This window comes from Diorhabda carinulata, chromosome 1 (genome assembly GCF_026250575.1).
Source record: "Diorhabda carinulata isolate Delta chromosome 1, icDioCari1.1, whole genome shotgun sequence".
Taxonomy (NCBI): domain Eukaryota; kingdom Metazoa; phylum Arthropoda; class Insecta; order Coleoptera; family Chrysomelidae; genus Diorhabda; species Diorhabda carinulata.
Window position 1 is genome coordinate 2509240 of NC_079460.1, and position 27954 is coordinate 2537193.

General features: G+C 31.9%; 2 protein-coding genes across 2 annotated transcripts in view; both read left to right on the plus strand.

Moving 5' to 3' along the window:
• LOC130901464 (uncharacterized) overlaps positions 1 to 222 on the plus strand; it is a 92571-nt gene extending 92349 nt beyond the window's left edge. Inside the window, exon 10 of the mRNA XM_057812894.1 lies at positions 137 to 222. The gene's annotated coding sequence lies outside the window, so the exon portion shown is untranslated. The remainder of the gene's footprint in view (positions 1 to 136) is intronic.
• A 2476-nt stretch (positions 223 to 2698) lies between these two features.
• LOC130896432 (laminin subunit alpha-2) overlaps positions 2699 to 27954 on the plus strand; it is a 243684-nt gene continuing 218428 nt past the window's right edge. Inside the window, exon 1 of the mRNA XM_057804561.1 lies at positions 2699 to 2980. Coding sequence (XP_057660544.1) covers positions 2893 to 2980 — 88 coding nt within the window. The 5' untranslated portion in view covers positions 2699 to 2892. The remainder of the gene's footprint in view (positions 2981 to 27954) is intronic.

Below are 27954 nucleotides of genomic sequence, written 5' to 3' on the forward strand. Positions count from 1 at the left end.
GAGCCACCCGACTGTATACAAATTAAAGAAAATTATTATAAGTCTAAATTCACTTTAGTATCAATGAAAATTTATATAAATATTACATTTTATAAACTTCGTCGAATCATTTATAAAGTTTTTTACTAACTTCCAGGTATGGTTAATTACAATAAAAGCAGGGATAGAAAGATACAACAGAAGATTTAAAACTGTCGGCATGTTCTTTGAATCGGAAAAAGTGGTGGCGTTTCGTAGGCTATTTCAGTATAGTGCGTTAAAAAACGTTGCCACTTCAGGAAAATATCGGTGGAGTCGGGAATTTGAGTAGCTACATTGTTAATCTTTGCCAATTAGTTTATGAGCGTTTTAGTTTTGGTATTGCAGCAAATAACGAATATTTATGTCAAGTGTCAATTTCAATATTGATTTTTGAGCCGAATAAATTTAATGTTTTTTTGTTATAGAGAAAATATACTAACACCAAAATTCTCGATTAATTGAATTAATTACCCGATTACAAATACATAAGAATTGGAAAGCTCCGAATACATATTAAATAGTGTACACTACGGTTTCAAAACTAAATTGATTATAAGAATTTATATGAAATAAAAGAGTAAAGTGGAGATCGATTTATGAAAGTAGTATCAAAAGTACAGATATCTGTAATGAATGGAAAAAAAATTGTGGTCAGTAGAAATTAAGAAACTTGATACCTGTCAACAGAAAGTTAGATATATGAAGAAGATAAGACAAACATAGCGAATAGGGTAATTGTTAAAAGAAGTTGAAAATGAGCAAAAAACAATTCTTAAACCTGCTTGTATATAGTGTGTATAAATTAAGCCAACATTTCTATTTCTGTAATAAAAAACTGCTTTTTCAATTAATTCAAGTCATATAGATAAATAAATTAAAAGTATACAGGGTGTAAAGTTATATTATTTAGTTTAAATAATACATTAAATTACAAAAAAAAAACATCTGAACATACGAGTATACAATTCTATAGTAAATCTGCACATTCATTGGGGAAAATAAATTACAAGATTACGTTTGTGTAGGATCCGCACGTAACAAGTTTAAGCTTCTTTATAAATTAACAGTAGTACAAGATATATATGAAGGTGATCATGTTCACAAAATGCAATTTCGTGAAATCATAATGTAAAAGGTAGATACAGACGATCATTCAAGTAAAATACTCTTATCCGATGAAGTCACGTTTACGTTAACTCAAGGATTCCCAACCTTTTTAGCTCGCGCACCCCTTTTTCAAGCAAAAATCAACGGCCGACCCCTGTCAGTGAAGTGTACGGTAACTAGTAGAATTCAAGTTGAAACCCATCGGAATTTAAAACTTCATAATGCAAGTGCCATTTCTTTCAATCACCCCACGTTAACCCCGCAGCATCAATAGTTTAATTTATTTGGAGAAAAAATGAATTGTGCTAGAGACGAGAAACCTGTGATTCTTTCACTTCATTTGACATGTCAACTATCTATCTCTTGACAGTATTGTTTGATAATGGCACGTCTAGCATGCAAAAAACAATATCACCCGATAACTTAACAAGAAATAAATTTTCGTCAATTGCTTTTGCATGAGTTTTCGTGAGTGTTCTCCCTCTTAAAAAACATTACTTTCTTTAGAATCGAGGTCCAGGTTTTCGCATTGCGTAATGTAACTGTTCTTCATTTGACCGTCCTCATTCATAATTAATTTCACCCGGGAGCTTTTCTTACTGTGGCGATGGAGTAACTGCTAGCTTTTGCAATGATCCCGACTTCAGCTACAGATGCATGGTGGAAGTAATAAACTGAGCACAAAGCAAATAGTGTACTGATGAAGGAAGTTCAGCATTGAATGATATCTCGATAAAAACGAGAAAAATCGGGCGACCGTCTACCACACACAAAGTGAGGAGAGCATACGAGGCAATGGTCAGTCTGATTGAACAGCTGAGATCGTACAATTTCAGAAGATCATGGTAAAAGTCGACACGTAAGCGACCCTAAGAGTTTTACAAAAGGAGGCTACATCCACCGCTACTAAACTATCGGCGGGTCAACACTTGAGAATCTCTGCAACAGTTCAAAGGTCCGCAGACCACACGTTGGGAAGCCCTGCGTTAACTGATACAGCTAATCGCTATCATTATAGATATTGGTACAGTACAAGGTATTGTTACATTCAAAAATGGTTCATAATCGTTCTTGACTTAATCTCATCAAGTTATGGAGAAATTTTAGCCAAAAAAAACATGCTTTTTAATCATATATTATTTTATTAATTCATTTAGATAGCTGATTTCATCTTGGGGCATCCCGGTTAGACTTCTTATTCATACCAATAGGAAAATATCTGTTCTTAAAGGTTTAATACAAATGATTAGAAAAAAATTGTAACTGAACTCTGCTACTCCTACATTAAAGAGTGAGAATATTCATAAATGAAGTCGACAGCTAAATACTTTTTGCTTTCGGTATATAACAATTTTTTCCAGTCAGATTCTGTTTTTCTGGCCCGTATACGAATTTTCCTCAAATAATTTGACATTCTTTTCTCCTATGTCGAAGAGCTGCAAATTGATTCTTATAATATACATAAATACCCTCTATCCGGTAGAGCTTCGAAGAGATCCCTCTGCTATGATCGGCAACATCGCTTCATCTCAAGCAACCGACTAAGAGCTTGTGTTAAGTCATTTTACTCAGTCCACATCTTCTTGGCGTGGGGTCTGTGACTTCGATACGACTGAAAGTTCGACCACGTGCTTTATTTATACAAAAAAATTAGTAAATAAATCGAACTCCCGAAAACTAAACGTTAAGATTTAGAGAAAATGCATTGAACGCATTTATGTCGAAATTTGTGTGTTTATATATTGTGAGTGATAATTGTGCAAAATGAAATTAAAAAATGTTGGCGCTGTTTTGCTTTTGATTGTATTTGCTGAAGTTGCTGGAAAAATGAAACACAAGAATGGGAAACAAGGTTAGATTAATATAAAGAAACATTCGAGTTAAATATTTATAAAATATTTAGTCCTTTTATTGAACATTTATTTTATGACTCAATGAGTAGATATTTATTATTCTATACTCATTTATGATGATTTTGTATCGAACTTAAATGAACTGTCATGACCTTGATTTGTTTTGTCAAAATTATGCTCATGCGCTCGTGGTTCTAACATTTTCTCATTTGGTAGGTACTACAAATTCTGTAGAACCCTCATTTTTGATACTTAAATATTAACACCACATCCAGCTACAGATGGGGCGTTTTTAAGTGCCGCCATTCTACATATAAACTTGGTTGCTATAAATTATCAGATACAACGCTTTATTCAAAATTAAAACACGTTCCAAAAAGTAATCAATAGGATTTTGGTGGAAAAAAGATTGATATTGAGTCCGAAACAGTCTCAGTTTTCTTTCAGCTAAATGAGAGTCCATAACATGATGCTTGTTATCTTCTTATTATCACTTGATCCTGTATTTAGCACTTCCCCACATCTTCTCAACTGTTTTTGTATGAACTACTGTATCAGGATCAAAAAAATTATATTTATGATTATTTTTAGCCTTCTTCCTAACAATCAGATTAATTTCTGCTACCATCTGCAGTGTTTTCAATAATTTTATGAAAAGGGTCGGATATATTAGGAACAGTGACAACAAATAAATCATTTGCTTGTTGTCACTGTTCACACTGTCATATCCCTATTTATAGAACCAAATACTCGACCATAATGTTATTTTTACGTTTAATAAACACACTTTAAACATTTCCAAAACTCAATCTGGTCCACTTAACTTCTTGTTTGGCTCATTCTCCATATTATTCAAGGCTCTCAATTCACGCATGTATTATTCCAAACCATAACAGTTTCATTTTATCAACTCCTAGCAGTGCATGAATATGAATAAACTGAGGTTTTGCTTACCTCAAACCTGTTCTCTTATTTAAAATTTACTTGTTAATCTAAATGTCTTAAATTATTTTTCCGTATAATCAAAATGTTAAAATTGTAAAAAAATTATTTAAAGTAAGGATATAGTCCTCGGATATGAGTAACATATTTAAAAAAATTTAGTATAAAGTATAATCCATTACAGTATAAACTTATTATAGCACTTACTGTTTTTAACAAGCATTCCGTACGATTTTCAAGGTTTCAATTGCAAACTAATTGGCAGATTTTGTGAAATAAAGGCATTTTCAAGAGCTTAGATGGTTTTAAACTAAAACCTCTATGATAAGTCTATCGAATTATTTCTAACTTTGTCGTTAGCTAACTCTCCTGTGGTTCACGAGTAATTTTACTATCACCTAGTTTCTAGAATTGTACTGATTCATTATCTGCTGCATGTATCTGCTATGCATGACAACACGAAACCCATCTAGAAATATTTCACATATTTTCAGCTAATTTAGAGTGATTCCATAATGCTGAACGAAAAGAAATAGATGAAAACCACTCAAATAAAAGGAAATGAAAATAAAGCTTCGTCTATTATTCAGTCAATTAAATGGCTAATCAAGCTTTACACGAAGTTTCAACTTGCTGGTTCGATAAATTTTGTTATAGTTTCGAGCTGTTATAAAATTTTTAATAAGTACGGATTAACGCCAACACAAATCAAAAACAGAGTAGAGAAACTGAAAATCATTAGAAGATGACCCACTTGCGAAAGGTCCTGAATTCTCAGCGCAGTGCAAAAGCACCGTTGAGTAGAATGTTGTGAGTGATTTTTAGAGCTATTCCATGAGGACCAATGAAGTGTAATCCGATCAATTGCCCCAAATTATAAAACTATGGTCTTTTACTATGATCCGACATCCAAAAGAGATTCCATGGAATGATATGGGAAAAAAGAGCCGGTGCGAAAAGAGCAAAGGTCACGAAAAACACGAAAATAGTTATGCCTACAATATATTAGGACTGCCAGGGTATACTTTTGATTGAGAAATCAAATACGACCATGAACGCGGCCTATCACTCTGACTTACTGAGGTAGTTGCGTCAAAAAGTTATTGAAGAAAGGTGCGGCAAAATTAGCCGAGGTGTGCGCTTGCTTCATGACAATGATTCAGTCCCCAGTGCTTCGCTATCCGAGGTTACTGTTTGACTCTTAAGATACATCGCTGAAAAGTGTGTGAAAATAAATAAGGGGATAATATATTGAAACATAATAACAGTTTTCATTTATTTATGACCTATCTTTCTATGCTAGGCTAAGAACTCAGGGATTGCACTACGTATATTTCTATTTATCTTAGGAGCTCAAGTATGTTCGATATTTTTGACAACAAACTATTATCAACCACCCAGTATAAATCTTTAAATCAATTTAACGCCTAATAATGAATTTGCATCTGCTTTTAACCCGTAAAAAGATTATGTTCTGCTAATCTTGCAACCGCGGACTGTTTGTACGTTGTAAGCAAATCATCGTTTATAAGGGCATTAACATCGGGGAAAATCTGTGAAAATGCCGTTTATTTACTTTATAAATGTGAATCCGCTTCTAAAAACACAGGTGCGGTTCCTTAATATTTGCGTGGGGGTGGGAACTTCAAGTAGTGTCAATGCTCTTTCGTGATGCGAAAATTAAGTTATTAAAATAACTGCGACATTATATACCATTTAAAAGTAATCTCTTGTATAAATGGATAGATATTAGGTGATGATTTATGCATTTATTTTTTGTTTTAACGTTTTTTCATTCATATTTCACACAAAGAAGATATGTTAAATGTACCAGTATATTTTAATAAAATATTATTACTTCTTTTTAGTGGAGCGACTATATAGGTTAAAGATGCACAACACGTGGGCACCAGTATTTTCATATTTCTCTGAAACTAAACGAATGAAATATGAAAACTGACGCCTACGTAATTGGCATCTTATATCGGTAAAAGAAGTTATTAGATTTTCTTTGGTTCATTCATTATTGAAATGCTTTTTTATTTTCATCATACGATGAAAATATCTTATAATTGCATCATAGTTAAACAATTTTTATCTGAAAAATCATTTAGCTAGAACTGAAATTATCCAAAATGTGAGAAGAATATATATTTTGCATGTTATCTGGGTGTGCTCTCATAACGCCAACAAAATTGGACAATGTTTGAATTTGCAATTTCCAAAAGCAATAATCACTCGCTAAGGGACCACAACGGTCACTGTGGCTGAATTTGTACACTACAAATTCATTTCATTGTTCCCAAATAATTTAATGACATTGACGGCTACGACATTGTTTGTGAATCGACTTAATTAATGCATATTATCAATTTTCAATACAGTTATCTATATTTAATATCTAAATTATTCTATATTAATAAGTATTTTTAAAGAGAGTTGGATTTTAATAACCTAAAACGTCACAACAATACCTCTTTCTTCAAAAATCAGTTTTAAAAAAGTTAAAGATAAAAATACCGTTCACGCATCGATATATGTTTGCATATATACAGACACAACAGAGATTTGGCTCGTTTTAAAAACGGATTAGCCTGTCTGGTACATAATTAGATATTTTAAAATTTATTCTAGAGGTAAATAATCATTACCGTACTTTCTAATGTTAGTACAAACAAGACAAGATGTATATTAAATGCCAAAACAATTTTGCATTCATAAGAAAAATGTTACTGAGTTTATGAATTACTTCTGGTATGAAAAGCGAAAAGTTGAAGGAAAGAATAGACATGAAGCGTCGAAATCATTTAAAATTGTAAGGTAACTTCAATGGGCGATTTGCATGTTATTATGAACAAGGAAGAACGTGGGAGACTTTAACTTCATGGTATACACTGAAATACGACTAAATATTCACTTTTATACATGCTGAACATAATAAACTAAAACAATAATTAGTAATAAATAAATTTGATGCATCCTTAACTGGCATATCCCAAACATACTGTAAATATCAAATAAGCTACGGAATGCTTAGATATATAGATCACACATCACTTGCAGAAATCATACAAAGTTTCATTAACATATGTTGACACCCTATCAACTTTTGAAAAAAGGATTTGTTTCTTGAGCTTATTATTCATCCAAACTTAACAAATATTCTCTAGTTTATCAGTTCAAACTATTTCTTTATTGAAATGTTATTGTATTATAAAGTATCTTCATTCAGTTATGAACGTTGATGAAACTGCCGGATATTCTCTTTTTGAGTTTCATGGTTTCACCCACCAACGTTTCTGATTACGGCCACTTAACGATAAACTTTCCTATAGTATAATTATTTCATTTTTTCTGTTTCCTAGTATGACAGTTACCCTTTAACTATAGACATAAAATGAAGATAAAAACCCAACAATAGGTATAAATTTTGAAACAAAAATGATTTTATTTCGGGATGGATATCAAGTGAAACAATCGAAATCTCACTTACAATTTGGAAATAGAAGCAGATTTAACAAAAAGTAAACTAAAAAGTAAATGGGGAAATGTCGAGATAATAACAAACTAGGGAAAACTAATGAGTATAATGAATAAAAAGGAGTAAATTAAACCGGAAAGTATAGCAAGAGAAGTAATAAAATCCGAATGTAGAAATAAAACATAAAGAAGGTTCAAATGAGAATAGGTGGATCAAGGAAGGAATTAGACAATTAAAAAGAGAACCGAACTAACTATACTGAAACTTTATATGAGTTCATTAGTTCATATGTGCCATTTTTCCAAAAAAAAAAAAAATTGCTTTTGGTCCTGTAAACAATAAATATCCGTTTTTTTCCTTATATGTACTGCCACTTCTCTCTCTTCCGACTAGCGATATTTGTTAAAATCTTGGAGTTTCATCTCAATTAATAAGTGGTATCAATAAATTCAATATTTTCTACCAATTTTTGAAATTGAAGAACATTCCAAATAATATAGCAGCGGTTAATTTCTGTATCATTAGCTTTTGACAAAGCCAGCGATGATCGTGGGTTGATGTGACAAAATATTGTTATAAATCTACGTTTCCCATGTTTTTATGAAAGTCGCTTAAAGATTTGTATTTATCTCAGTGTACCGTATAGGAAGAAAGCCGTAGGAGGGTTTGGTTTCCAGGCCTACAATATCCGACATTTAGTGTGGTTAACCCACGCGTATTATCGTATTAGCGGATTAACATGACGAACGTATAATCACCCAGGTAGGCATATAAATTACTCTTATCTGTTATTTTCGGTAATATGATCGTGATTTTGCCGATTTTTTTTTAGTGAACTAGGTTCTTGTTCCGGTAATTTCAGGCCAGTACGAGAATTTTATACAAAATACGTAAAAAGCTGAAAAAAAGGTGTTATGGATACAAAAAGATCTGGCGAGACAACTCGGTTAATTATCCTGAACAAACGTTTTAAGAATATTTATTAATTGGTTTGAAGATATCTTGGAATCAGCATATGAAGCAGCAATTATGAAGACTTAGAAGACAAGATGAGAGGACAAGTAGCTAGACCAAATAAAGTCGCAGGATGCGTTCTGAACGTAATATGGCGAAACAAATACATGAGATAAGAAAAACGAATTCACAAAGCGATAATCATCCCACCTATAATGACTTATTAATAAGAAACAAGGGCAGGAATATCGAAAACGACACAACTTTTGAAGACCACAGAGATGAAAATTCTCAGGCTAATTTCGGGAAAAACATTACAAGACCAAGGAAGAAGTGAAAACATCAGACAAATATGTGACGTAGATAACAATGGAGCCAACATATAAGTCGAATGACAGACGATAGATTAGTTAGAATAGTAAAAAATATAGTTCAAATTGGAACACCGAGCAGAGGTCGACTAAGAAAAAAGTGAAGGGACAACCTAGAGCCAGGATGAGGTAAAATATCGAAGAAGGAACAGATTTTAGACTTATTATGGAAGAAAAGAGAAGAAAATTCCAATTGGGAAAGGTTGTCGTGTAATAATAGCCCATATTGGGGATGAGTAAACTTGGTAATCGTGCCCTACCATTGGACGAATTAAAATAAAAAATGATATTATTTAGAACAGTCTTCTAGAATGTAATTAACACAGATGATATCAACGTTTTTTTGTCTATTTTCTTTTTCCGTTATTTGCGCTACCGCAAACATTGAACCCATATTCGTATGGTAATAAGACTATGAAGGAGAAGATGAAACAATCCTTGTTTATCTTCAAAGTCATAAAAAATAGATCTCAGTCTCGTTTGATAAGAAATCGGATAGATTTGAGATAATTAATGTGAGCTGCAAGTCTCATTTTTCTGACTCCAGCTCCATTTTTCGTAATTAGCACATTTTCTAACACACTTTTTTGTTCATTTTCTTGGATCTTTAGTTTCAACTTTCCCCATTTGTTGATATATAACAATTACATTATAGAAATTCGGAAAAACAATAAAATTCATATAAAAAAAATTCTACAAATGGGGCGTAATGCGCGAACCAAATTAGGGCACATTTTCTTATGTGTGTGTAATGTGTGAATACGATAAATGAAGTTCACCAAAACGGAAGGTAAATATACAATTATCAATACCGGTTATGTATGTATGTATGGATTTGGGGTCTCGTATACACTTCGACCCAAATGATCTATTGTGTACCCCTCTTGCTGCGATACTGGAGAACCCAGTGTTTACAGCTGATTCATCAATCCTACTTCTTTTAAAGAGACAAGAGGTTAGATTTCGAATTATTTAAATCTAAAAAAATTCACGTGTTTGTACGTACCTTTCAATCACTTGTTCTCACTTGAAACAAATTGAAAGTGACACATACACACACATACAAACATACTCCCACACACACATACACAGACTAATGTCAGTGAGCGTAAAATACCTCAATGTTTTCTGGGTTTAATTCCGTTGTAGTTATGGATAATGGATATCATTCAGGATAGATAGAACTGTTAGCAGCGGCTACCTGTAAAAACATAGCAATATACTCCAGCATTAAAAAATACGCCATTGATGAAATTGCAAAGTAACGTGGAATTACTGCTTGGATATTACTGCGATTTGAATCTAACCGAGCTAATTTGGGCACAAATAAAAGGATAAATAGCTAACATCAAATTCTGATAATTTGGTCTTCTTCAATCACTTTCATTATCAAAAATAAAAATAAAATTGGCAAAAATCTAATTACAGAGAAATAATAAATGTCGGAGCTTGAAAATATAGTTGAAAGTATTTGATGTATTAGTCTCATATATAAAGAGTATCATTAATATACCTAAATAGTTATAGATTTATGAAGATACAAGGTGGTCAAGCTATAATACTCTATCTTCATTATTTGCATCCTCATTTGTAGGCTTTCTGACCGCATTTACATATTTATATATTCTTCCTTCATTTGAGCTCAGTGAGTCTAGTGTTGGATGTGATGGTCCATATTTTTCCACCTAATTTAGGCAAACTTAGTCGTCCTATCTTAAGTATTTCTCTGTATCTACTCTGTATCTACTTACTATATCTGTTCTCAATGTCCAGGTTTCACAGTTAGGACTAGTATGCGTTATTAAACGCTTTCTTTGAGTCGTTTTTTTGATGATTCGAATATAATAGTGATTCTTACGAATTTCCACAAAGCTAATTTGATTCTACTTTTAATTTCCTGTAGTAGAGTTCCTGGGTTGTGTATTAGTTATATGTATTCATTTGCTATAAAAACGAGCATACATTGATTTCAGAGGGCCACTCTGTAGCAACCATCTTAATAAGGATTTTATATATAGTGATTTGCTTCGTCAGCTAAACGAAAGTTTCAATTGCATTCAATATACCAATTTTGGTCATTCAAATTTTTTTGTTCTTCCAAATTTTGTTCCGACTTTTTTCTTTCTACACATCTACTAATTTCAGTTGTAAATTTTCTTTTAGTTTTCAAGTGTTTCAAGCGAATATATCGGCCTATTTTCTCTGTTATCCCACGTAACTTGATAGCAATTATATTCGTTTGTCCAGTTACGACCTTTTTGGAACGACCAAATTTTATTGTTGCCACTCTTCAGGCAGCGAGTTTAATAACAACAACAAAACAAAATGATTGCTGTCAACGAACGAAATTTATTTATACGAAGTAGCGGTCGTCCGACACTCAACAAATCAGCATGGTTATCATTTTCTGAGTACAATAGACATGTGAGTAATGGCAAATATACCGTTATCGTTTTTTTGTTTTTCATAAGTAATAGGGCCATTATTTAATAATTACTGATTACGCGGTTTTTATGAATAAGACTGTAATGAAATAACTCAATTCACCAACTTGCTTTTTTAAAAACAATTTATTTACCAAACTGAGAATTTAATAATTTAAAGTAACAAATAGTTACACTAATCTGACTAACATACTAGAAGAATATATAAATGGTTACACCAATCTGACCTAACCAATATATTTATGGTTCATTATTGTCACATTAATAATAATTAACTGAAGATGATACTTCAATGGGGTTGAAGTGGAATCTATAAAACTTACAGACAGACTAAACATATTCAAAATTTATAGCAAGATAACATAATAATAAATAAGTAATTGATGATGATGCGCCGCTGTGAAGAGGGTTGTTTTGGATAACTTAACTATATTATTAGGTTTTCTTTATATCACCACATGCGTCAGCATTATGTTTTTCAAATTTATTTAAGTGGCATTAGTGTATTAGAAATAAATCTCTCAGGCCAAAAATTGTCGTGATCATGAAGATAAACGTATTCTAATATATTCTGTTAGTTTATCCGTTTTATTACTAATATCATTGAAATAGAAAATATAGGAAACGAGCATGAGTCAGCTTCTAGGCGCGTGCACGTGAAGCCTGTAATGTGGTAAGAGGTATATGCCCATTCCCCTTATCGAAGACACCAACAAAATATTGAACATTCAATGCATTTTTTGAAATAAAACAAGACTCTTTACAGTAGATAAAGCGGACAACATATATTTCATTTATATTCTTAGTTATGGATTTGGTAATATAATCACAAGTTATTAAGTAGTTCTTTCCCAGTAGGGTTTTCATATCTTTTGGAAAATTACATTATTGCCTTTGCGAAGGGTATAATGTACATTCATATATTATATGTTTTACAGTATGTTTTGGTTACAAGCTGTACATATAGGTTTGTTACTTCTTCATAATGAATATTTGTGCATAATTTTAATGTGACCTATGCTTAGTCCCCTTACTATGACTTATTTTGGGCGATTGCTGCATATTCGCGGCTATTATTCAACACTCACCTTTACTTTTCTTAATTTTTAACATGATCCTGGCCACTCAACTTGATGCTGAAGATTAATTTTCATTTCATTTCAAGAGTAGAAAAACATCATGTGATTAATACGCCAGCAACGATATTCTTATGAGTAAAATCAAAATTTCTGGGCACTGAGTAGAAATAATCGTTATGACCAATATTCCAAAAGTCAGGCACTATGATCTGTATGCAATCTTAATTTTTCTCAATTTTATTTAATTTTTCTTACTTTTATTTAAGGTTAAGCAGAGTTCAATCTAAAGATTAAGAACATGGGACGGTATTGTATCATTGTTTCACACGTTTATTTATTTACTTTATTCATACATAATATATATATATATTTTGGTTACCTCGAGTACATTCGGTGTTTTAGTTTTAATTAAAGTATCCATCCATACGACCATAGAAATGTCTATAACCAGTTGTTAATTCTAGGTTGAAAAAGTCGGCCGTTATTTTTTTTATCTCACGACATTTTAGGTAGTTACTGATGTAAAATTAAAAGTCAAATTAGTTGTTGAAAAATCTGATGACTTTAACAATAAATACATATTCAATAAAAATAACACAGTAAACAAAGCTCATGTCAAATTTAACTGGTAGTACCGTCATTTATTCACGTTAGGCCACTACTTATATCGTTGTCTCTTTTTACGATTACTACTGTCAATTTAAAGAAACTATTACGTATGTCTTGTAGTTGGTCTTGTGAAGAAGATAATCGATCTTATGTTGTTATGTTTGTTTTCTGTTGATAAAATAAGTAGTATGTAGAAAATGTGTTCGATAAATCGTAGATTGAGTCACGTGATGGAATAACTGCACTGTACCTACTATATGTACATCGTTGCATACAGTAACGTCTTTTCCATGTTTATTAGCATCTTTGTCTCCTACAATTCCTTGATGAGAGAACACAAAAAAAACTGACATCTGAGTAATTGCTTTGTAGAAAATACAAATGAATCTACATTTGTAGCTCAAGAGGGTTGTTTGTGATTATAGATTTAAGGAACTCGGGGCATTTAAGAAGTCTGTTATTATTACAGTTTTATGTATATTTGACGAATCTTATAGGATGTCTTATGATTACTACTGTATATACAGAGCTTATGTCAGGTAATTAATATTTCAAGGGAGCTTCATGAGAAGTGATAACAGCAGCCTCAACCCCATTTGGGATTTCAGATGCATCAATGTATATTTGATAGAAGTTAGAATACACGGAGAGTTTCGAGTAAAACTTGGTCGGTGTTTCTGCCTTGTTAAAGATATTCAAACTTGTGTGTATGCTCGCGGTTCTAATCGGTTATGGTGGTAGTATATCAATATTTAATTGTAGCACATATACACATATTTTTTTAGGTATTTAGGATTAGTATGGATTCTTTGACGCCACCTACTTAGGATATAAAAATCGAAGACACGCACATGGTTCTTAACTTGAGAAAATCAATATCTATCAGATAAAACTTGAATTTAATACTACAATTATCATTATGGCAATTCTTGTGAGCATAACATAAGTTATCAAGCATAAAATTGAAGTGAAGTGAACTAAATAATTGAAAATGTCGTAACTTCGAAAGAGTCGAAAGTATCATTGGACCATTACTAAAACTGAACATTGAACCATTTTTAAGTTGAAAACTAAACTTTGAATGTCTTTTTACGAGATGTGATTGGTATAAACACTTGATGAAGACTAATACGCTCGGTAATATCTTATCATAACCTAACAATACTTCTGGCTTCTCTCTACGGTTCATACTTTTATGACTATTATAGAAAAGGCAACACTTTTAGTGATATATAATTGAATGATGGTTAATAGTTTATAATGATTGTTTTGTGTGGTTATATGGTTGGATTAGGCTTTAAATTCACTTACAGCTTTGATCAAAATTCATTAAGAACGTATCCTAGTACGGTCCCTATAAAAAAATTCACCTTATGCTTTCCGAAAAATCTCACCCACAGGTTGGTTTAAGTTACTTTAAAGCCATCTTATCTTAATGACGCGTCATAAATAGGGACACTGAATACAGGTACAGGTGAAAACCATTTTATTTCTATGTAATTGTTTTAGATAGCACATTGTTCTCTATCTACCTGGTGCCTTTTTCTATTGACCGAACTTAGATTCTTGTGATAAAAGCTGTATATTATTTGTATAGGGTGATTTACTCCAAAAGTTGAGGTGTTTAAGGAACAAATTCCATTTTTTTATTTACATACGTGATTTAAGGAAAAATTTACTATAGAGTATAAATAATCTAAGCACATTGTTGCCGGCTCCATGTTTATATTGTCGGTCTTTCTACGGATTCTACAGTATTGGACAAAATTTACGTTCAATATGAATTGAAATAAACTGTTATACTTTACTAGATGGGCAACTAAGATTATTTTACAACTTCAAGGAAAAAATTATGATAATTGTTGCCTCGAGAAACACTTGCAAATTATTTTTAGAATTTTAAGTCCACCACTAGAGGGGCATATTTGAAAATATAAAATTAAAAAAGCATTTTTTTAAGTTAGCCAATTGAGTAGCACTTTATACGATAATCAAATTCTTCAATAAACACTACGAATTTTTAGTTTCATACGTTTTAGTCCAATTCTTCAAATGAGAGGCGGGAGAGAGTGGGAACCTTGTTATGAAAAAATGCCTTTAAGTCCTTTTCTGCTTAACCGATTTTTATAACTTGATGTTGTTTGAAAGAACTGCAATATAAAATATATGAATTGTAAGTAATTTAATTAGCAACGTAAACTCAAATGAAATCATTAAATTAGCGATAACCACATGTCGATATCTTTTTCTGTACCGAGATATCTTAAGAAATGTGTATAGGGTAAGAATTTTTCTTCAAACATATAGTAGGCTGATGAAGTAAGTTGTGTTAATTTTTCTCATCATTTAAAAATGTTATATATTTTTGCCAGTGAATCAAAGTACAAACCTACATATTTGTCATAGTAAATATTATACAAGCGAAATATTTTCATGAATTTTGTCGACAGATAAGACTACGTTTCATAGTAATGGTAGAGTAAATCGTCATAATATGCATTACTATTTCGAAAGGAAATCCAACATCAGGTTTGTTCATTTGTAAACGTGTGATTGTGCAAAAACTTTCTATCCAGAATAAAATTTTGAATTTGCGTTTGGGCGAACCAGATATCTCAGGGTAGAGAAAAAATTTGTGACATAATTTGTTTCTGAACGACGCCGTTCTTAGTTGCCCTCCCGGTACTTGACATCTATAAGTATTAAAATAAGGTTGAGAGGTAAATGTCAACACAAAAATGTCTATTTTTGAACGATAATTATATGAATTAAAAATATTATCTGTGACAAGATATATCAAAAATAACTTAGCTATAAAGATGTATCCTTATATGAGATAAGCTGTAATTCTACTTCAAAATTAGATGTTGTTGTTTTTAATTCTTTAATTATAGTAGCCGTCGATGAACAATGACCTCAAAGAAAAAAAATTGTGGTTATTTGGGAGGCCACTTTAATGCATCACGCGAAGAAATAATTCTATCATTAATTCCAAATGATTTTGAACTTCAAGTTTATGAAAGGAATACAGGCATAGAAATTTTTGTTAATACGTAAAAATGTAATCTTGGAATGCCACCTTATGTATTGAGCACTTTAGGGGTTAATTGATTCTCAAAGAGATAGCGCATTGGCCGTTTCTAATTTGATAAATTTGAACAGTGATGTGTCTCTGATAGACCATTAAGAGGAATTTTGTTGGAATTATTACTATTTCTTATCAGATTTTTCCTTTTGTCTTTTTTCTTTAGCATTGGCATCAGTTGATAATCAAATAAAATCACTCCCACAACTAATTCATCGAATAGTTCAATGGTGCTTATAGAGAGAAATAATACAATACTAAATTAGATGCGAAAGAAGATAAAACTACTTTTCAAGTAGATACTACTGGAATATGAAAAGTTATGGCGAAAATTTGAAAACCTGCATTCTGTCAACTGTCAACTGGATCAATTTATTCAGCGATTTAAATAATTTTGTTTGAATATTTCGCTCGGTACAATGTGATAATGGCCGTTTATTATTTCCGACTAAAATAAACGTATCAAATCCACCTGCCATATTAAATAAACGGGATGTCAGGTACAGGAAGATGGAATTTCACATTTTTATTTAGTCTGCATTGTTTACCCAAGGTACACACAGGAAGGAGGGAAGTAAATAAAATATAGATAAAGACAATTAGTGCAGTATATTACCGGATGATTTCTTTTGAAATAGAAATGTGAAAGTTTGTCTCAGTAATTGTCAACATTCCAAAGGCTACTTAAAATAAACATGTGCTTTTTATTAGTTTTGAAAACCAGTAGCGTCACTAAGAAAAGTTTCATTTTTAGTTTACAACAATAAAGTCAACACCCTGTACCTATTAACGATAACACAATTATACAGGGTGTTTGGCGCTTTGAGCTACAATTATTTTGGGGGTCTCATACAATACTTTTCCTCGGTAGAACCTATCTCCTAACTGTCGCGGTAGTTCAGAAACGTTTTTATCTCTTGCATTTTTTCATGAAGCATATCATTGGAAAGGATAACAACTTTTAAAAAAACGCTAAATTCAAAATGGTTTTTAGTTTTCTTTGCAAACAGTTTAGATTTTGTCACTTTTCATAACATTGTAAGCTCATCTCAGATTTTTTTAATACTAATTAGTGTCAGGTCATCATGTATCCAGCATGAGAATAAATAGAAGCACAATTAGTATCCTAAATAGGAAGTTATGACAATTTAAAGGCAATGATTTTAGTGATTTTCAAAAAACCTGCCGTGACACTTAGAACATATGAGTGCAGGAGCCCACAACCTATCGGTCTATGCTTCAAACACCCTATATATAAGAAATTTTCGTGTTAAATGAGTCACGTCATGTTGACTACTATTGTTGTTCTTCAATTCTCGTTATAACAGAAAGAGGTGGTTATACCTTTCTCGTTTCACTTTATACTTTTTAAAGGTGTCAAATATCATACTGCTTGTTAACATCTAAGCTTATTGTTGTGCTATATTTTCTTAGAAGAGTAGGGACCTCCTAGAGTGAGGCCCGTGAAGTCATAAAAATTAAAATTCTTTCTCTGCCAGTACTCTCTTAACATTATCACTTCAACACGCTTTGCAAAAAAACATTTTAGTTCTAAAAGTTTTTACCGAAAGACCAACTTTTGAAAACATAAAATTAACAGATATACGCAAATTTTTGTTACAGTTTTGAATAATAATGAATTAAATATCCCCAAATATGTACGTGTAATTTCTTATAAAATTCTTTAAATATTCATCTACGAATAAATATAAATAGATCCTCCTTTCAGTGGATCTCAAATATGTAACTACCTATTAAAAAAAAAAAAAAGAAAATGTAGCCATATTACTCCATAGTGGGAGCAAAACAAAAGCCTGATAATGACGTTTAAAATTCCAAACCACGCAATCCCTGACACATATGTAATTTTATACACTTCTAAATTACCTATAATAATTTTGATCTCACATATTCTGACTAGGAAAAAGATAGACGCTAACAAATCGTTCATACACGTTATCGATACTTTGTAACTATCAATTTGTTCAATATTCAGAACATCTCATATAATATGAATATATATCATATTTTTGTGAATAAATTAATTTAGATATAAACTGATTTCGTAAACTATTCGGTTTTAAGGTCAAAATCTGTTATGTGCACGCAACTCTATTTTTTCCATAATGCTTGTATAATCAATCGATACAAACTGTCAGTGCTAAATAATTGAAAAGACACAATTTAAGAAAGTTTTTTAAGCAAACACTATAAAAATTTCACAGAAAAAATATAAATATAAATGAGTAGTGAGGTGGTCATACTTAGGTTTTCTATCATGAGAATTGAGTAAGGTAAGGTTAAGTTAGGTTAAGTTGGATTATTATTGTTAGCAAATTAACAATTTTAACCCAACCTAATCTAACTTAACATAACCTAACCTAACCTAACTAATTTAAGTTATTAACCCGTGAATCAGCCATATTTTCACACACCAAGAACCCCATGTTACCTTTTGATTTCAAGAACCCAGTTTTTATTAATTAATCTCATAAAGTAATCGATATCTCATATATAATATAACTTTAATGTACATACTTCTATTTTGTTTAGCAATTTGTTGTTAAGGAACCAATTCAAGAGTTATAACCACATAACGGATTTTGACCGTTTTTTTAAAAGAGCTATATTATTGAACAACCACGATTTTCATCTTATTTTTATGTTAACTTTTCCTTCGAGAAATTTGTTTCCAATAATTGGAAGATAAAAAATACTGGAGCTTTTGGTAATGGAAATATTACATAAAACAAGAATTAATTTCAAAATTCAAGAAACAGAATGATCTCTGATGTGGTACACATACCGTAAATTTTCTGTAATTGGCACGGTGTTTATTTCCACTCATAATTATGACATACTCGTAATAAGTGATATCAATCTAATATTTTAAAATAACCGGTGGGCGAAAATATTTGGCTCGAGAGCAACTTTTTAAGGTATGAGTACAAATCGCTGGGGGAGGGCTAGATCTGAAGAATATGGTAGGTTCAGAAGCAATTCAACTCATGGAATGCTGTCACCATTTTTATTGATTTATGATACATTTTTAATCTTCAAATGCTCTAATAACGCTAGTAATAACGCTAGGTAATAGTCGCTGTTTATGATTTTCCCTTCTTAAGATAGTTGATGATTATTATATCAAACGCATCCCAAAATACTGATCATTCCATTACCTTACCAGCCGACTCTTGTCTTTCCACGCTTTGGAGTCGGTTCATTACCGTACATTCCACTCAGCTGACTGTCAGTTGGGCTCCACGTTTCATCTATTGTCACATATCAATGCATTTAATTCGTTGTTGTTGGTCGGTGGTGAATTCGCACGACCCTCCTCGAACAGAGGTTTCGTATATCCAAATATTCATTCACGATATATTTAACATTTCCTTTGATATTATATCTTTAGGATCTCAGCTATCTGAATCAGCTTTAGATTACGGTTATCCGGACTTTTATGTCGGCGCAGCCTCTTTGGCGTGTCCACTACGTGCACAGTTATCGGTGCTCGTTTCGTTCCCTTTAAACTTAGCGTACCACTTCTCAACAGTTGATTTTCTTGGGGCAAAATCTGATTAATATTCAATGGTATTTTTTGTTAAAAAGTACTTGGCACCTCTTATATTAATTCGAATTTTAATAATAAAATAATGCGGCAGAAATTGTGTTCTGCCGTTCCCCATTCCCAATGGCTTACAATTGCAAGGTGAGGTTCGTAACCACTGACTAGTTTCGATATTATTACGTCTCATCATAGTGGTTTAACAACTTACGTTCGGGCTTGGGACCCGAACTTAAGACAACGTCAAAGAGCGTCACTATTTGGTTCATGTAGTTAACATTCCCCAGAAAAAGCTAATTGGCGCCGTTCTTACTATCAACTGCGAACCACTGGTTAGGTAGAAATCTAGACTAGTTTCGACGTTATTACGTCTCATCCGAGTGGTTTAACAACTCACGATCGGGTTTGGGACCCGAACTGAAGACAACGGCTTAATTTCAGGCATGTATTTGTGCAAAGTATATTCATTCTCACCTGGAAATTGTAGTAATTATTTTAATTAATTATTGTTAACTCTTTTAATCAAAATTTTGAACAATGGTTTCAAGTTTGAAAATGGTTTCAGATGTTTGAGTACCTCAAAATGCATATGAAAATAGTTCAATGACCTGAGTTATTATTGGTATGGTTTAGTTTTAATGACAACAGCTTTAAATCTTAGCCAGGTAACAATAAATATCAGAACAATTTGTCATCCACATTAATTATTATTAAACATATATTTAGAAACTGAAACATTGCACTTTTATCTGAAAGCGAACCTCACAAAATTCATACTAAATTTTGTTTCCTGTAAACTCGCAATGATTTATTATTCTCCATTATTTTCTAATAACAATCGTTCTTTCATGGCTCTAAACCTATTCCACTGAGCGCTTCATTCCATGTTTAATTTCCTTCACAATTCCGTGTAATTTTCAAAATAAATTTTTTGAGATTTCTCAAGCTGTTTTTCGATCTCTCATATATGTATACACAATTCTTCAAAATATAAATCAATGCTTTGAACTACCTACCACATTGTTTATAATCAATTTTTCTTGTATTATTTGCTTTAAAAGGTAACTGACTAAGTTGCACTGTTCTTTTTACATGAAATTACTCATTCGTCGTTCTACAGAAGAAGAAAGCGAGCAATTTGAATCCATTATCATTATACTGACAACATCTTCAGGTTACATACTTGTGTTGGATAGATAAGTGAACATTAGCAGTCGCTTATCACGATTTGCATAATAATTTGTACCTTACAACATAAGAGACGGCAAATGCACCTGCTGTTAGTTCAATAATAGTAGCAGCGCTTCGTCTATAAGCCTTTATCAAACTTAGACGTACGGATTTGTTAACTTTACCGTTGTAAGATACTCGTTTCTTATAAAGATTTACGAAAGAATTCTGTGATATTTTCTGCGCTTCCACATACGAAATTCCTTCAAAAACATTTTTTTCAGTATCTCTTATAAATACAATCTGTCGTTTTCAAGGAAATGAGAATTTGGTATACTCATAGCTTATGACAAATGAAAAAGAGAAGAGGTATCCGCTGATACCACTTATATATATTAACATGACAACGTATTGTCCACAGCTATGACTCTTCAGTCTCTTCATTGGCTGATGGGTAAGTAAATAGTTCATTGTCACATTTTACAATTGTTGTTGGAACTTTGAGATCTGTGGGAAGTACATAACTGGGAATATACTATTCAGTGATCTGATTTATGTCAAGTTGTAATCTCTTTTACCTTATTTGTTTACTCTAAGTTAGACGCTGGTCCAGATAGATAGATAGTGATAAACAGTTGTTCATCGTAACTATAGGACAAGTATATCTGTTAATGGTGAATGTCAATGGACAGATTTGGAGGTATTCACTCAGATGCGCCAGATCTTCACCCATTTATCACTTTAATCGAGGTGTTACTGCAGCTATAGAAAATCTCAGCGTTTTAGTGTGAAACTAGAATCGTTTTAGAATCTGTAAACATGGGTCTAGTTATAGAATGGGTCGTAGCACGCCGTTTTGTGGTATCCTAGATTTTATCGGTACAAGATGTTTAAGCTACAATTCTTATTTTCGTCTCTCGAGCAATTGCTATGGGTCCGATTTGGTTCAAAATTAGCATACATGGCTAAAAAAGCCATGTATGCTAATGGCGGCGGATTGATGTTATTAGAGTTTGGTTGAAAACAAAAGAATATTTCGAGGGGTCGCAGTGCAAAAAAAGTGGTTTTTGACCTTTGCTCACCTCTGCAGGTCAAACGAAAAGCGACTGAAAAATGAAATTTCACATGTAGGTTCAATTAGTTACGAGATGATTTCCTGTCTAAGATCGAAACTTTCCATCTCCAACCCTCTCCATGTTATGGTCATTTTTGTTATATTTTCTTATTTTTTGGCTAAAAAAAGTTTAATTAGAGTTCCAGAAGCCAAACTGGTAGCTGGCTTCTTCTATCTAGTATTTCTTCTCTCTTGTATTGGTATTTAGTTTCCGAAGGTAGAGCTTCTTAAACAGTTTAGATAGAATAGACAGGAGGCTGATAGATCTTTGTGATTTGATATTAGTCGGATCTTTCTCAGGCTGAGAATTATTTGGGCTACTTTTCACTGGGATGGGAAATGACTCAAGCTCAGCATGTTATCTTGATTATTTGGCTAATCCTTTCTATTGGAAGTTCCTTCGAAACGCTGCCTGTGATCAGTTCATATCAATGCTTTTGTAGCGTTCATTTCATGTTTGATGACATCTAGTTGATTTGAGGTGCTTGGTTCAAAAATAAACTAACCAAATGGAGTACCACATAAAAACTAAAGAATGATAACGCTTAAACTGTGCCCTATTGAAATTTTCGTGTTTGTTTAAGAAAGCTTATCCTTAACATCATAATGAAGCACACGATTTCTAACTCAATATCATGAAATTTTCTCTCACTAAGAGTTCATTTAATTTTAACAATCAAACAATTACCTATGACTTTTATATAAGCGGTGAGAACTGAGAAGAAATTCGGAAAAAATTCGAAGCTCGTGAAAGTTTTAAATAATTGTACATTTATTATAAATGCACTTAAAAGGAGCACCTGAGAATGTTGCAATCTTTAAATAGGGATATTATTTCCTGTCGGAACAGAACCGCAAATAACTATCGTGATAATAATGGCGCTTTATATGCATGCCTTATCAACAGAGGCGGGGAACTGAGAGAAATTAAATAATCAAAAAGTTAAAGATCATACTTATGCTAATTTTATATTGGAAATTAATAGAATCGTGTCCAGCTCACCTCAGATCCATACCTTGCAATAATAATATATAATTTCCAAGATAGTGCTAATAAGAAGAGATAACTATTTTTTTTGTGTATGATACGAATTTTCTTCTTCCACGCCGTGAGTATGAGCTTGAATTATCATGATACCGACGTTCTAGATTGATTCTAGATTGATTTCTGATTGATTTTTACGCTGTAATATCCATTCTTTAATGTCATGTACGTCACATATGCCTGAGAATTTTCATCTCTGTGGTCTTCAGAAGTTGTTTCGTTCTTGATGTTTCTGGCCTGGTTTCTGATGTATAGTTTATTACAGGTCTGATTGTTGCTTTGTAAATGCGTGCTTTTGTTTCTTGTCGTGTTTTTTTCGCCATACTACCTTTTGAAGACATCCCACGACCTGACTTGCTCTAGCTACTGTTCTCTTACCTCTTATTCTACGTTTAAATAACTGCTTATGTGAGTTACTTCTAATTTGCATCTAATGTCCAATAGTTTGTAAAAGAAAAAATCTTTTCAAGTAAAATTTTTTTTATATTCGGAAAAAACACCGGTGAGGTTCGTAAAATATTATGTTCACTCTTCTCTATAAAAATCGGCCATTATTAATCGGTATGCGGAATTTAAACACTGCCATACAAGCATAGATGATGCTCGATAATCAGTACGTTTAATAGAGGTCACTACAGTAGACAACATGGAAAATATCCTGGAAATTGTGATGGAAAATCAAAAAATGAAATAATAAGATATCATCTAGATATCATATGAGTGGTTGAAAAATTTTACATAAGCATGAAATAGTTTCTTTCAAAGTAGGTTACACGTTTCCTCACAATTCAAAGCAACAACAAAGAATTAATTATTCGAGTACTGTTTGGAACTAAGAGGATTTTTTGGGTATGTGACCATGGATGAGACTTCACCTCGATGTACCTGAATAAAAATGCATTGGATCCGGTAAAAAGAGCAAAAACGCAAAAACGATATTGTGGTTTCTTCTTTCTAGGATATACACGACTATTTGAAAAAGACTAAATCAATCACAATCAACTATTATTGTCCATTATTAGACCAATTGGAGACGAAAATCACAAAGAAACAACTCTCTATGCAGAAGGAAAAATCTCTTTCATCATAACAATGGACCGTGTTACAAATCGACTCTCACCCACCTTGCTCTCCAGTTCCAACCCTCCGGGATATCTTCAGACGTAAAAAAATGTTCTAGGGAGTAGAAATATTAATTAATTGAGAAAGTCTTCGTTAAAACAGAAGCCTCTTTTAACACCAAAGAAAAGTTGTAAAAGCTTTAAACTGATTATATTAGTTTCTTGATGAATAGAATAAAATTTGACGGAAAAAGTCGTTTTATATATGCATACTAATTAACACGGTAATAATGGTCACACGTACATAAAACGGATGTGTATAAGATTTTAAATATCCTACAGTTATATTTTCTAAGTATTTTACGACACCGATAATGTTTTTGACGATATATCAATTAATGTGCGATCCAACGAACATATAACTTCTAAAAACCCAAATTTACGTGCAAAAACTCATACTAATGGTTACACATGTCTCGACTTAACGATATGTTACATAACGATCTTGTTCGCTACGTTTTAGCAGAGAATAGAAGTTCTCTAATACTGCAACCGATTTTTGGATGTACTTTATCTTTTGAATTCGGTATACCGACGATATACAGTGGCACTGGATAATATAACGCTATAAATTATATCTCTGTATTATGTATTATTGTACTGGTAATCTTATTTTCAATTTCCCCAATTTATTATTCTTCTGTGCTTTATTTTGTTGTTCTATCATACAGTATAAACAGAGTTTTTATTTTTATAGTTTCCGTACTCTTTTATTGAAAAAATTTGTAGCGCCTCTGTAGTCTAATTTAAATAGAGGTGATTGAGCGTTTTCCAAGCAAATTACTTCATAATACGTCAATTATTGTTTAAATCAACAATAAATTTATATTTTTTGTTCGAAAATGCATGAGAAATAAAAATTTTAAAATAACTGGGTGGTCTTGATTAATGCTACAGAGCTATTATAAATAAACACCCAAAAACAGTAAATAAGAAGGAGCATGAAAAATTATACAATTAATTAATAAGAAATACACGGTAGCAGATTTATTGACATATTGACATTTTGTTTTGATTTTATTTAACCCAGGGACACTCCTAGTTTTTCATATGCTCTCAAAAAATTTGAATATGATTTTTTCAATCGGCATTTAACGACTGTCAACTGAAACATTAAAAACACATTTGGCTTTGTAAAACACCTAAATCCATTAAGAAGAAGACTAATGGGAATATTACCATGAGAAGATAAATATTTTTTACATTTGTCTTTAAGTTTCATTTAAATGGTTCTTTGATAATGTCTCAACTCTCAAGAAATTATAAACTAAAAAGAAGAAAAGAAAATGTTTCTTTTAACAATGTGTTAACTACCAATGTAATTTTACATTATATAAATAGGGTACTTGCATGGTTTAAGAAAAAAATAGTTTTGGATGTTTTATATACAACATTTAATTGGGATTTTTTTTAATTTTTTTTTATAAATATTTATAGAGAAAAAATTATTAAAAATTCAAAAATTTTGAAAGTAGTTTAAGCATTTCTGCCATATTACGTGTTGTCATAGGTATAAAATATACACTGAACGTATGATACAAAGTAAATACGACAGTTATTCTCTTGCTGATTCTAAAATAAGCTTTGTTAAATTTCGATTAATCTGAAAAATGGTACATAAACCGTGTTTTGTACCAGGATATAAAATACCTCGACTAAAACACCTGAAAAGTTTTTTTATGATGCCAAGAAATTCGATTATACTAGAAAAATGGTTTGGTGTGTGTTGGTCGCTTTGACGATCCTATAATTATTTTTGTTATAAGATACAAATTTAACTTATTTCAATATTTTATAGTAATTAAGTTTATTATGCTTTTGATTTGCAACGTGATTATGTAATAATGTGAAAACTTTACCTATAAAAATTTCTATTTATACGTAACTAATAAATAGAAACTGTATTATAAGAGCACATGCTATATTGCCGGCAACGATATCCTCGTGATTATCAAGCAGACAACTGCTCAATGATTTTATTAAGCCTATGACGTCACAACTGAAAACCAATGAGAATATTTTTCTAGTAGTTGAAAATTTGAAATTTTTGCGATTTGCAGTTTAATATTTAGATATTATTTTTTGACTTTTAATTAAATATTTCTGTCATTATTTCATATCAATAGCTTAGGAAATAAACAAAAAAATAAATACTTTGTAAAAAATGTACCCTATTAAAAGTACATAGAGGGATCACGTAATCGTAATTGAAGCCGATAGAAATCAATAATCAGATTTAGAAATTTTTAACATTCTGTACAATGATCAATTTACTACAACTAATTCACACAACACTCAATTACAGTCTGACACACGTTTCGATAACTAAGTTATCGTCTTCAGGGACTGAAAGATAGACACGTTAAACGGGGTTGAGTTTTGCAGTGCCTTGATTGAGCTTATTGAAAGTTTTTTTTAGTATCTCCCTGGTTCGAGAAGAATGTATTTCCTTATTGTCAAAACTTTGATGAAAAAGGATTGTTTTTATTTAGAAGTCGACATGAGGAACAATATTGTTGTAATAGACAAAAAGGACTATTTCGAAAGAGTTGATAGCTCGACGAAATAGGATCTTATATTAAGATTTCGAAAAATTTTTCAAATAGAATGAATTCAACGGTTCACAAAAATATAAGTCACTAGTTAGTAACTTGATAATATCAATGCGCTATTGCCTTATAAAGTGCACAAACGTGGAAAGGAAATGAAAATGCTTCAGCAATTTGTATCCCTAATTAAAAGAGAGAAATTCCTTGGTTTTTTGGATGGGTTGAGGAATTTTCTTATGTTGAGAATGGGATTCATTTGATTGGGCTCTGATATAGGTATTATTACAATGCAGGTCTGAAATGTGGTGTATGGTAGTGTGATTTGTACTGCTTCAGGCTGAAAAAGAAATTATTAAAACGGAGTGAATAAGAAAAGACAGGAACGCGCGATACAAAAAAACGGTTTTTCTCAGATAGGCAATATATATTTTTTTGTTTTTTTAGGGGTAACTTATTGTCGGCCATTGGGTGGGTAAACGGGTTCACCATGTCACAGGAAATCAGCATAAAACGTGCAACATCGACGATCAAGGTTTCGCGGACATCGTCCAATATATGTGCGGTTTTTATGTTCATCGGTTGGCATCTTCAGAATCTGCTATCGATTTGACTGCTAGCGTAGTACTGATATATCCTTCTCATAGAGGCGACGAATGATTAGTGTAAAGCTTTTGCGGTCATCGCGAGTGTTGGTTTAGTGGAAATAGTAAATAGATATTGGACGATGGCCGCGAAAGCTTCACACAATATTGCATATCTCAATATTGATATCAAAGGATTTTGAAAATTTACTAATCAAACCAGGTAGTTTATCAGTTCCTTCTTTTAATTATCAGTAAACTGAAGTTCATTGTTTCCTAGCCTGTCGAATCTGTAAACGTCAAAATATTTGGAGAATTTAATGGAATAATTTTGATATAACAGCAGAATATTTACTTTTAACAAAAATTCTGATGTAAAAAACTGTTTGCGGCACAAAAATAAATTACTTTCAGAAGTAGGTAAATATATATAGAGTTTAGTTAAGTTATTACATTTCCGAACAGAATTCAAAATGTGCAACAATAAAACTCATACGTTATACGAGTAATTATCAGTTTATCTCTGGTTTCTGAAGACTATAACTTGGTTACCAAAAGGAGCGTCCGAAGTATACTTGTAAGTGTTGGTGTGGTAGCAGTGGCGATTCTAGATATTATAACAGTTATACACTAGTCAAATATCTAATTTTTAATGGAAAAATCCATGTTTTTCATGATAATTGTTCTCCATACTTCAACAATGTCATGTCGGTAGGAGTACACATCTTTGAAAACCCAAATGACAAAAGGCAAATACGCCACTGTTTTGTAGGACTTCCTTACAAGGAACAATATCAGAGAACCCGTTCTCTAGATTTATAATCATTTGATGTCTACATTTTCGAGATCGGTGCACAAAATAA